Raw genomic sequence first — 13466 nt, 5'->3', positions numbered from 1 at the left:
CATTCATAAACCAAGCCCCCTATAATTCTTGGTCATTTTGCATATTTGACATCATCAAAATGTTTTAAAAGCCTATCATTGTACAACTCCCTCGTATCTTTATATTTGAAAGTTATGTAAGTCGTATTTTTCCTTTCCAACCACCAAAGCCTCATCTTCGTTTCAATAATGAAAAATGCACTCTTCATGGAATTCTCCCTTATCAATTCTAATCAACATGGTATTGGTCATGGTTCATCGTGCATATGCTACTATAAGCATTTTACTAGTTTACCATGATGGAAGACCATGGCCTCCTTGAAGAGGAGATTTCGACTACTTTTATTGGAGCTGAGAATCATATAGGCGCTAGTTTATAATAGACCTAATTGACAGGGTTTTCAAATCTAGAGACGGAAACACGTAAAGCATCAGAAAGTTAATCTAATTAACCATACTCGAAAATTTTTGGTGTATCATCATGGGTGTCCACTACATGAAAGAGTTGTTTCAAGAATTTATATTTTTGAAAATACTTCTAAATGGCAACAAAAAGGATATCAAAGTTTGTTTGTTTTTTCTTCTTTTTTTCTTGTTTCAAAAGACTTATCAATGGCAATGGAAAGGGTATCAATGTTGAACATGTTAATGATGCATTACATAACGAAGATGATATAGACCATAACGTTGAGAACATGGCTTGATGCAATAGACAAATATGTATATTTCCCTCGATCCTACATTGTTTATGCTAGAAAGTTAATCCAAAAGAAAACCGTGTAAACACTAACATCTAAGCATTGCCTTTTTCTAGTGAATTAGATAACCAATCTATAACAATTATTGTTTCTTAATCCCTTCTATATGTCAACGTCAAAAACAGTGTGTGAACCTTTCAATTATTATTGTCCATTCAGCTGAAATGAGTTTATTGTCAATGGTTTTGAAATTTCGACACTATAATGTACCCACATAATTCCTTGAGAAATTTTAATTTTTTATGGCTTTTTCTTGGAATTGCTGTAAATTTAAATAGGAAATTACAATCAACCAAAATCAACAATTTAAAGGGAACATAAATTACTTTAAGTAAACTATTTTTTGGCTTGTACGAATGTAATACAGAAAGATGTGCTTAAAATGTTTGTCGGTTTAGATTTCCACTAATCGCATCTAGTGATTAACCAAAAATATATGAATTGGGAGGGCTTTAGGTACGTTGAGGAAAAAGGTTTTCTAAGTTGGATTTTTTTTAGCCTCCACTCCAAAATCCAGATTTTTGGATTTTTTTGAGCCTTCGCTCCAAAATCCAGATTTTCTGTCAATGCAAGAGATTTTATATATAGAAAGCAAGAACCCTAACTGGCTGCCCAAATTACTCGTCATTCATGTACCTCCACATAGTTAGCATGCAAATCATAGCAGCATTATTAACAGCTGGATTTCCAAGAAGCGGGGACAATATATTGGAAACATCTGTTGTCTTATATATTTCCGAGTGATGTAAACATTCATTTTGATTTGAATATCCTTGTTGAAGTTAAAATCAACTTGTATGTCCTCTAATTGCAAATCCTTGCCATATCTGACCAAGCTGCATGTTTATAAAGATTGCTTTGAGATGGCTCTAAATTGAGCACGTGAGATAACTAGCTTTACCTGCTTCGTGAGCAGTAATTCCAATAAATGATGTAGCACATATTGTTTGTTTGCAATACTGATTTTGCATTATTGAATGCACGGAGACATGCACTTGACTTCTTTACTGTTTTAAGGATCAGATAAAAGCAACTTTCAGTTTTAAAAAAAATAGTCCATTTTATTAATAAATGCAAGTTTTTATGTAGAAGTTTGATTGCCAATATTTCCAATCAGAGTTCCATGGCACCTATAGGTACTATTGCAAGTACACTAAATTGTTATCAGCACATCACTCTCCTCAATTGATTCTTATATCCTATCACCATGCATTTCTATTTCACAAACAAATATTTCAGAGAAAATAATTAGTTCATTTCATTAATTTATGCAAGTTTCTGTGCAGTAGTTCAACTGCTAATATTCCTATTGGCGTTCCAAGGCCCCTATAGGTACTATTGCGAGTAGACTAAATTGTGATCTGCATGTCACTCTTACTTATCATAATGCTATGTCAAAACCAAAAGGATAAACCAAGCTAGCAAGATCATCCATTAACATGAATATGATTGAAAGAAAAGGACAACTGGCAAGCCTCGAATATATCTTCTGCCATTAAACATTTATACGGAATCACGTTTCAGTTTTACTGTGAATTTAAGATGGTCTTGCAGTGTTTTCTCCGGCTTTTGGACAGATGATTGTTTTAGTACAACAATCCAAGCAGCACAAGTATATTATCTAACTTTTCAGGAAAGAGCACTTGTTAAAAAAATGCAAGATTAGTGAGAGCTTCAACTGCAGCTAAGGTTTTCCCACATGCTCACAAGCATTCTATTTGTCCGATAGTTTTTGGTTATACCTATTGAAATGTCCCCTTTTAGTTAAAAATTGGCCTGTGTAGGCCCAAACCTTATTTTCGGCACGCAAAATAGAGAAAAATAAATAAAAATCAGTATAGAGGCCATGAGCTGGAACATCAGGTGCAACAATCAATAAATTGGCTGTAACTTTGCTGAAAAGAGCACTTAGAAAAAATGCAAGGTTAATGAGAGCTTCAACTGCAGCTAAGGTTTTCCCATCTATGCTTCCGATAATTTTTTGTTATACCTATTGTATGTCCCCTTTTAAATTGGCCTGTGTGGGCCCAATCCTTATTTTCTGCATGAAAGATAGAGAAAAATAAATAAATTTGATTATGTGGGCCATGACTTGGGACATCAGGTGCAACAGTCAATAAATTATTGTCTGTAACTTTGAAGAAATGAGCACTTGGAAAAAAAAATGCAAGGGTAATGAGAACTTCAACTGTATCTACGGTTTTTCAATATCCTCACAAGCATTCTACTTGTCCGATAGCATTTTGTTATACCTATTGTAATTTAGTTAAATTGGCCTGTGTGTGGGCCCAATCCTTATTTTCTGCTAGAAAGATTGAGAAATATAAATAAATTTAATTATGGGGGCCATGAGCTGGGAGATTAAGTGTTATGGTCAATAAATAATAATAAAATAATGTTTAATCCTAGCATAAGGGGGCATGGGTTTCCATAAAGGAGTGGTCATTTATGATTTTCAAGACAACATGGAAGTTATTTGAGGAGCTCGACAGAGTTAACAAATATTATTTTATATCGTTATGAGGCATTGAGTTTTAGGGGACCACGTGAGCCCTCCTGCTGTTATAATTAAGAACTTGGTTGCTTTTGAAGGCACTGCCAATTTCCATGCAATTTCTCCTACGAGAACCCTTGGATTCAGGGGATCAGAGAGCAATCAGAGAGTAAAAACCCCCTGACTCACTTAAGGCAATCACATCCATAGTTGTAATTTGTGCTGAAATTTGTGTTCTGCCATTCTAGCACGTATTTGTATGCTGTTTATTTGAAAAATTCCATATATTGAATAATGATATTCAGTTCCAGCCTATTTGTGAATACTTTTAGTATTTATGCAATCTATTGCCGAATTATTTAGCTACAGGTCATCAAACTTATTGATGTCTGCCAACATTGCTACAACATTTGGATAGTTAAAAAAATGGTGGATTCAAACATCATAGATAAGTAGAGTATATACAAGTCTTAAAAATGGATCTTGAGAAATTTAGCATCTTCACTTAAAAACAACAGTCTTCTATCACCCTTATGCTTCAGCTGCAAACTATATAATTAGATTGATACTTAAGGAAAGTATACAGGCCAATTGTAATAGTAAGCTGTCCGTTGTGTGCGATTCATCATTTGATTCCACTGCAATAAAACAAATTAATTGTCAGTGGTCATTCAGTGTGTCATATATATTAATGATCACTCCAAGAAGAGACTATGATACAGAACCTGGAAACCTCACCTTAATGCAAAACTTCAAGAATTGGATTTCATAATTTCAAGGAAAAATAAGGCATCCAATCATTAAAGTGACGAATCAAGATTTTTATTTCATATGCAAGACAAAAGCTTCATTAATTCATGGACGTTTGCAATCCTTAGAAATCAAAAGAATTGTATACAGAATGCTCACCTTCGGCACATAAGGTTCTCTCTTCTTAAGTGCACGCTTCATTCGATGATTTTCACACACCATTGCCAAGTCATGCCAACTGTAAAAAAATATCCACTTAGTTATATTTGTAATGAAAAATTACCTCACTCAAAAATTATATCCAAGCAATTCATTTATACTAAAAGACTATTTAATGATTTTTAATGTAAAATATTGAATATAAGTCTAAATTCTAAAATCCACATTATCGTGATTCTAACCCTAAAATACTACAGTCGTTCTTGCAATGTTACACATCAACATCTTACTGCCCCACATCAGGTATGCAGGCTAGTTCTTCATACAATGATGAATTGATTTCACCACTACTATCTAGCATGTAAGCACTATCACTTGGCCTGCTAAGAAACCAAATTCTAATCTATCCACTCAAATTTAGAAACTAATATCCCATACCAAAGCAATGCCTCCAAAAATTCCCATAGTATATCCCCTAATCATTTGCTATAATACTATAAAATTTTAAACCCTAGATGATATGGCAAGTAATAATGCTTTGTAAATCTTTTAAAAAACAAACAACACTATACGATATATATTTAGTTCATGCATTTTGTTTTTTGGTAAAAAAAGGATGCAGACTTCAATTATTTAAAACCTATGTTCCACGGCATTTTGGGGACAGGGACGGGGGACAGCAAGGGACACATTTCCTGAACGTCCCCTAGAGGGCCATTTTTAGGGGACGCCAGTATATTAATATAATATATAAATTAATCATGGTGATTCTTAGGGACCCTTAAGGCATAATCAAAAGTTTACTAGATGATTTAATCAAAAATCAGACCTATCATCTCTCAGAAAGTTCTATTAGTATGTAACAGAATTTTTAAAGCTGAAAAAATCAGAGCCATATTGATTAATATTTGCATGTTGAGTTGGTATAAGGAGTTGGGTGACAGTCTAATAATGTTTGAATGAAAGGGGTTGATTTCTAGAGGGGTCTGAAACTGTATGACAGTTTTTTATTGGACTTGATGTTTTTGAAGGCTACCTGGAATTGCTGGTTGGTTTAGTTGCTGATCTATGCTTTAAGGAGGTGTCAAACCGAAGTTTCCTACGCTGGGTGGTATACCAGACTGATCAGTCAATATCAGCATGAAAACAAGTCATTTTCAAACATGCTATAGCGCATATAATGACAGTTCTGAGCTTTTTAACGTTTGATTTTATGAAACTATGCATGTTGTGTAATGTAACTTTCTATGTTAAGGTGAATACATCAGGGAACTTGTAATTGCAGCCTTTACATGGTGAACAATGTTTTATCAGACTTATGACAGCACTTGAGTTATATGTACAAAAAAAAAATTTAAAAAATTAAGGTGGTGTTCTCACAACAGAGCATCAACAAACTCCAACAACATGTTGGGATGTTAATTTTGAATATGTTAGGTGAATTGATGGGGAGGAGGTGCAGCCAAGATTGGTTGAGCTTTGATTGGATGAACCACTTCTTCAACCGGGGAGTAACATAAATATCTCATTTGATATGATGGACCAAATGAAGCATAATCGTATTTTGATGTTTGGGACTTTGAGTTTAAATTTTCAACTTTAAATTAAAAAAAATGAAATTGTAATCAGAAATTTTATATCTATTGTTATCTTATAGAGTATAATCATACTGACTTTATTCTGCTGTCATGATTAATTGCTGTTATCCTGCTGCCATGATTAATTACTGTTATATTAATTTTTAATTTGTTTTCACACCTGCAAGTGTTCCAAGGCGCAGGGGACGGCTTGCTGACCCCAGGACGGAGAGGGACGTTTCTGACATCCCCTGGCCATCCTGGGGAAGGCGAGACGTCCCCAAATGCCTCGGTACATTTACCAGCATTTCCTATGGATTTGCTGCACTGGGGACAGCAACGGGACGTCCCCCCGTCGCAGAAATGGCTAGGGGACAGGGATGGGGAGTTTTAAGATAGGGGACACATCCCCATGTAAGATAGATTTATAACAAAGTAGTCAATGAAGTGTACCTGAATAAATATTACATAAAACTGTACTGTATATCTGGAATAAACCTAGTAATATGTGTATCCATGGGTATGCCTTAACAAAATCCATCTCTCCTAGGTTCATCACGATGACAATGAAAACAAAAAGTCGATACAGTCAAATATTGAATCTTTAAGTACCATATGGATAGTAAATGCTTCAATATGCTATCAAACAGATTTGAGTTCCAAAAGAAATAATGAAGCCACTTTGGCATCTACAACTACCAAATCATCACCTCATGATATTTAGCTAGAGCTCAATGTTACACCAATAGTGTTAAACTGGCCCCAAAACTTAAACCATCAGTATGAATACACAAACCAAAATCATACAAGCATATCATGACTTGTTACTTGTAATTTAACTGCTTGATGTCTTGGAACATTATCTAAAGGAATGGTGTTTAAAGTTAGCTTGCAGTTTCTTGCATTAAAATAGCCGCATGTGCAGTTGTGACAATATAATAAATTGACATGATATAAAGAGAGTTACTGGTCATGCCTCATAATCAATTGCTAGGAATAGATAGAGGATCAAAGAATGTGTGTCACAAGATATGATATGTTAGGTTGGAGGCTCATTGCGCAATCAAATTAGTTCAACTCATGTAAAGACATTTGGAAATATACAAGTATGAGTTCGATGCCTAATTCACTGTCCTTTTGAAATTCAACTTTCTGCATGCCCCATTTTTCCAACTTTCCCAAATCCATTATATGGATAATAAGACAAGGTTGAAGGTGCTATAGGAAATTTGTTCATAATTAATGAAATATGGTAGAAATCTCATTCTCAATGCATGAATAATTTCTTTACCCTTCTTTTCATATTTGATGAGCAAATTGATAACTAAAATGACAATGAGCTCCAGTACCCCAAAACTTGCCTTTTATAATAACTAACAAAACAGCACAGCAGATTGTAATGCAGTTCTAACAACCTGCCCATATGTATTTTGCCTCACAAAGCCGTCACCATACTTAAACAACAGTAAGATGGAGATCACCAATTTCATGTTATGCTCAGGACTCAAAACCTACAAAGCTCCACAATTTTATTAAATTTTTCTACTCCCAACTAGACAAAGATAGTCTCACTGCAAGTGGCATCCAAGTCCATGAGTCTACATGTAGAGCTGTTGATGTTGCTACGGTATACCTTGCTGGCTCTAACCAGATCAAGATCCCTTGAAGCCTCCAGAGTTCAGTGGAGGAATCTTTCTCATGGGAATTTTGCAGCCAAAAGCCTATTGTCCTCCTTTGAATCAGAATTCTCCTCCTCCTTGCCACATGTCCAGCTTAGATAACATCTGAATCACTGTTCTTCAACTTAAATACTTAGTTTATATCTGAATCAGTACTATTCAACTCATACAATTTGTGGCCAAAACCTTAATAAATTGAGATGGCGTAACAGCCCATGACCATTGGTAAGTTTACAAGTACAGATTACAACTTGAATAACAAATATATCTAGCATGCCTGTATCAAAATTTGATTTCAGTTGCATGGTGTTGTTTCTTGTTGAATATTCACAAAATAGTGGGGCAACTGTCATCCAAAACAAACTCATAAAAGACAAATTGTGGCACTTCAGCAGAAATGCAAGCTACTAGAACATTAACCATTCAAAACCATAATAAATCAGCTTAAATTATAAAAGATATGCTGGACAAAAGCACCAAGGCAATGTCAATAAAGCTAAGCTAACAATCATTTTTATAATACTTTTTAAGTTTCAAATAGCTCCAATGCAAAATGCATGTTGAAAGATATAGAGTTTATTGTAAATCATCTCAATATGACAAGGGTTCAGGTAGGCCATTAACTACACATTTTGATATACAAACACACACCCTAAGTTTAGCCCAAGTTGAAAGGGACAAGCATGTGTTTATTGGCAAATTTGTTGTAGAAACTGCATGGTTTGTCATAGGCATATTCAATTTGAGTAAGAGCAAGTTACAAACTTTTGACCACCCCCTACATGAAAAAATAATTTCTTAAAATGTTCTCCTGCCAAAATTCTGCCATATCCTGCTATCCAAAGTGATGCAGGAGCATCGGTCAACGTTTTGTTTTTATTGTCTACTTTGTTCACTTTTATGTTTTGTTTGCAATTTTGGCTTGCTGAGTCCCAAACTTGGATGCCACATGTCCGGTTCTCTTGTTTTGCAAGAAGCAGTTAGGGAGTTGTGGATTTCTGTTGGAGAAAACAGTGTGTGCAGAAAGAAAATAAAATGGGATGGAACAGTTGGAGAGAAGGAAGAAATTCGAGTGGAAGAAGAGAGGGAATTTGCGTAGATTGGAAGAGGAAGTTTAGGAGAGACAGACCAGACAATGAAGAGGGGTGATAGACGCAAAACAAAAGGTAGGATCGAGTGGAGTTGAGAATCGTATGATCTGGCAGGGAAGAACAGGGGAAACAAAGATGGATTATGCAGCTTTGAAACCCTGGTCTTATGCTGCTAATGCTAGTCAAATTATGCCTCTTACCCTAACAAGACATGCTGAAGTATCATCAATTCAACATGCCTCTAACCATCTATACCCTACATGCAGTGCAATCAACATATAAGTTGCTAAACCACAATGGCCCTATTTTGCTGGTCAGCTTGTTTTTGTAATCATCGAGTTCATCTCAACCTAAAATCACCTAACCACTTTGCTTCCCTTTCCTATAAGCAACACTTATCAACCTATATAGATCACCACAAATGACTAATCACCAAACCCTTAAACCTTCCCCTATTAGTTGGAAGGGAAAAGTGGCAAAAAACGCATACTAGAAATTTTCACCCTATGTTGTGATCTCATTTCAATGTCCACTCCTTTGCATATGTTTTAAAATCCATTTAGCTCATTTATAAACCTAAAAATCTTTCAACAAAGTACCATACAAGCCAGGCATTAATCCCCTAGCTAACCTACTTATTCCCAACTTCTTGTAACACATGTCCACATTGACACTATCACAACCGCAATAGTGTCCAATTAAAATTTGTATCTCTAGCCTACAAAAACCTAAGCACTTTGCCTTAGTAGATCACCCCAATGGCTAGTTCATGAGAAATTTTATTGTAGCGTCCTAAAATTGCAACACTTGCAATTTCGACTGCATTTGGGTCTTCACGATGGCGGCGCAACGTTGAACCTGAATGGAGACCCTGAAACCTATTTGCGACATCAAAAACTGCATATTTCTGCACCTTGGCCTGATCCTTCCTTGCACCTTGCTGTCCCGGGAGGTGGGACCATGGCGCCCAGCGCCCTGGTCCCTGGCCCTATTTTGGGCCCGGTCTCTTGTTGGGCATCGGGTCTTTAAGTTTGCAATTCGGAAAATAATGTTCCCATGTCGGCCCAAGGTCGGAAAAATCAGTCTCTCAACCCTAATTGACAAGAATATAAACTACTTTTCCTCTCCTAGAAAGGGAGGAGAAAAAGGAGAGAAACATATGTGTGCAAAAGGCGGAAGCGATATTCAAACATTCAAACATTCAAACATTCAAGCATTCCTTCAAACAATTGAGCATTCTAAGTCTCCATTCAAGGCTAAGTGTTGCATTCAAGACAAGGATTCAACCATTGAAGAGGAGATCACCTACAACATACAAAATACAACATTCATTACACCTTCGCATGTAAGAATACAAACATTCTTACAACAAGGTATCAGTACTTGTTTACATTACAAACATTTACATTTACAGCATTCTCATTTCTTGGTTAATTCCAAAACCGGGGTTTGACCTAAAGGCAAACCCCTAATCCCTAACCCCCCAATCGTCCTCTCTTTTCTGTGTGTAGGTTGCAGGTACGCGGCTGTAATTGAAGATCTGGAATCCTTGTGCAGAGACGAACAGATCCCCCTTCGTTTCGCGGATTTTTCGGAGGACCGTGTGCACTCCGGGCGCCATCGTCCCGTCAACTTTCGCTCAAATTTGCAGAACAGCATCGTCTCGACATTTTACTGCTAATTCCAGGTCCGTAGCTTCATCCTGTATCCCTATCTCTGTTTATAAGTGAATTTTTCCTACTTTACATGCATTCCTAGTTCAATCATTCTATCTACATTCTTTACAAAAGAGGGTATCCTTGATGTCACAACCCTTGAAACTCATTTAAAATCCAGTCTTGCATTGTGTGGGATTGGATCTTGTGGGTTTCAACCCCTCTTTTGAATGTAAAGTCTTCCCTAAGTGAAAACCATCAACCCTAGGGACCTCCCATCTCTCTCCTTGGAGTGGAGTGGGGGGAACAACTAGGGTTCGATTTTTCCGATTTACACTTTGGTGAACCCGACGTGAACATCCTAATTCTGATTATTCATGGTTAGATCTGAAAATTTTTTGCTTCCTTAATTACATTTCCATGTTTGATCTTTTGCAAATTTTAGAGGTTGATTGCATAAAAACCCTAAAATTTTCTTTTTAGTAATTGAGCTTGTGAAATGTTTAATTGTTAATGCTTGTTTCAGATCTACCCTTCTATTGCAAATTGTCAATTCATATTTGTGCTTTAATTCTGGAAATTAAGTGGTTAAGTGTCAAAACCCTAATTTTTAAAAACCCTCTTGATTCAACCTTTGACTGATAATTTCACTGATCAAAACACCTCCAAATCAGCTATAACTTTGGATTCCGCAACAAAATCACAATATCTTTCATCTCTGAAAATTTGGAAAAAAGTTGCGAGGACCGTGTGCACCCCGCGCGCCATCGTCCCCGACATTTTTTCCGAAATTTCAGGAGCCAGATCTTACTGTATTTTTCTGCTAAAATCCAGAATTTTGGCTAATTTTATCAATTCTAACACTTTCAAAATTAAAGTCAAAGTTGGTCTAGTGATTGCTTGGATAAAGGCTTATAATCATTCAAAAATTGTTGAAATTGAAATTTTTGTTAAAATTGTGTTTCTTACTAAATCTGAAAAGTGTGTTGGCATTCATTCGAAATTTCAATGCTTTGGTCAAATTTTTGCAGTTCGTGACTTTTGAAATTAAGTGTTTAGTTGCAACAACCTTGATTTCCACTTTCAAATTTGGATTTTGCATGAAATCGAGTCAACTTTTAAATTTCAAAGCTTGCATTACTTTTAGTATTCCCTCTAAAATCATAAAATTTAAAATTTCAGTTTCCCTTTCTTTTTCAAAATTCAAATTTTTGCATTTTTCAACAATCTTGGTAGGGTTCAATTTTGAGATTGCAACTTTAATTTGGCCTATCTACAGATCGTAAAATCACTCAATTTTTTCAGATTAAATTTAAAATCATCATAACTTTCATCCTTGAAAATTTCGAAAAAAGTTGCAAGGACCGTGTGCACTCCGTTCGCCACGGTCCTTGACATTTTTTCTGAAATTTCGAGAGATTGTCCTGATTGCATTTAACAGCGTAACTCTAGGAGATTGGCTGATTTTAGTGAAATTTGCTACCTCTAAAATTCAAAATCTTCTCTCTTTTTAGTGCATGAGTTTTACAACAGTAAGCCCTACTTACACTATTCCCGTTAGACGAAGCCTTAGAATTAAGTCCTTCCAAGGTCTAATTACCGAGGAGATGGAACCTAATTTGAATGGCCTTTTTAACGAGGACATGGGTAATTCCTCTAATCCTCTTAATGATGAAGAAGCTCTCCATGAGGTTTCTGTAGAACAACTTTCGAAATTGGATAAATAATTTGATGATTTTCGACAATGGATGTCTCAAGAATACCCCGACAGTGAAGCTCTTTCATTAATCGAGGGTCTAAAACGTATGGTTCAAAGTGATAAGAACGGAATTGATATTTTGCGTGGTATTGCACACATTGTGGATTCGAATGTGATGCCGATGAAAAGTTGTGCCGAAACCTTAGGTTATACACAACCTCCTACTCAAGTTAATCATTCTATTCCTTTGACGACTCCTATTGCTAGTTCCACCTATGATCACCAGTCATGGGGGCAATCCTTCCTCTTCAATCAATCCAACTTCTTCAATCATTCCTTCAATGAGTGTTCCTATTATATCTCCACAAATGAACCTGGCACAAGGGGGCAATTCATTTAACCATTCCATTCCTCCTTGTAGTGTTCCTCCTTTCCAATCATCTCCTATGACTAACTATCATAGTGTCCCACCACCTTACTCTCAATCAATGCCTTCTTTCAACAACATAATACCTCCATCACAATCTAACACGTCTAATATGAACTCTTCGACTGAAGCGACCATTAACAATCTTGCACAAACTGTCTCTTCTTTACAGCAACAAATTGCCTCTATGAATCAATCTAAGTTTAGTGTGCCCACATTTGATGTTGCGAGCCCACTTTCTCTTGACATTGTTCGAGCTATCCCCCCTAAACATGTTGAAATCCCGCAGTTGGAGCTTTATAATGGTAAGGGTGATCCTCTAACACATGTTAAGACCTTTCAAACAATATGTACCGATTTTGCTTATGACCAAAGGTTGCTTGCAAAACTGTTTACTAGAACATTAAGAGATAAAGCCCTACAATGGTATTGCTCGTTGCCTTCCTATTCTATTACTTCTTTCAAACAACTTGCAAATGCTTTTATTCAACAATTTCAAAACAATATAAGTCCTAAAGTTACTTTGATTGATTTAATGCATTGTAAACAAGGTGTTAAAGAAAGAGTGACTGATTTCATTGGTAGATATAAGCATTTGTATGCTCAGATTTCTTTTCCAGTACCTGACAATGATATTCAAAAAATCTTTATTTCTAATTTACAAAAAGATATTAGAGAAAAACTCTTGTTTTCTGAGTTTACTTCTTTCCAACAGTTGTGCGCAACTCTTCACAATTATCAACTGACTGTGAGTCAAATGGAACAAGCAAATCCTATGGCTCCGAGTGATAAGGGTGATAGTAGTCAACAACCATTTGGGAAGTATAAACCGAACAAAGAGGTCATTAAGTTCAATGAAAACATCATCAACAACAATGTGAATGCAGCATCAGGTGTGCCTCCTATTTCTAAGTTTTTCAAGAAAGAAAGAAAGTTTACTCCTTTGAATGAATCATTGCATAGTATTATGAATAAGTTATTGGAACAAAATGTGCTTACTCTTCCTCCTATAAGGCAAATAGATCCTGCAAAGATTACTTCACCCTATTTTGATAACAAATCTTTTTGTCAATTTCATCGTCAACCTGGACATGATACTGAAAAATGTTTTGCTTTAAAGGGTAAAATTCAAGATTTGATTGATAATAATACTATCTCTGTTTCTGGTGTGAATAAAGGCAACACATCTGTAGCTCCT

The 13466-nt window shown here is 35.8% G+C and overlaps 1 protein-coding gene across 1 annotated transcript in view; it reads right to left on the bottom strand.

Moving 5' to 3' along the window:
- Window positions 1-3546: 3546 nt before the first annotated feature.
- LOC131072697 (uncharacterized) overlaps window positions 3547-13466 on the bottom strand; it is a 41924-nt gene continuing 32004 nt past the window's right edge. Inside the window, exons 2-3 of the mRNA XM_058008934.2 lie at window positions 4141-4219; window positions 3547-3869 (exon numbers count right to left, since the gene is read on the bottom strand). Coding sequence (XP_057864917.1) covers window positions 3801-3869; window positions 4141-4219 — 148 coding nt within the window. The 3' untranslated portion in view covers window positions 3547-3800. The remainder of the gene's footprint in view (window positions 3870-4140; window positions 4220-13466) is intronic.

Source organism: Cryptomeria japonica, chromosome 5 (genome assembly GCF_030272615.1).
Source record: "Cryptomeria japonica chromosome 5, Sugi_1.0, whole genome shotgun sequence".
Lineage (NCBI taxonomy): Eukaryota > Viridiplantae > Streptophyta > Pinopsida > Cupressales > Cupressaceae > Cryptomeria > Cryptomeria japonica.
Note: the sequence above shows the minus strand (reverse complement) of the source record. Positions and strands in the feature narration are given on the sequence as shown.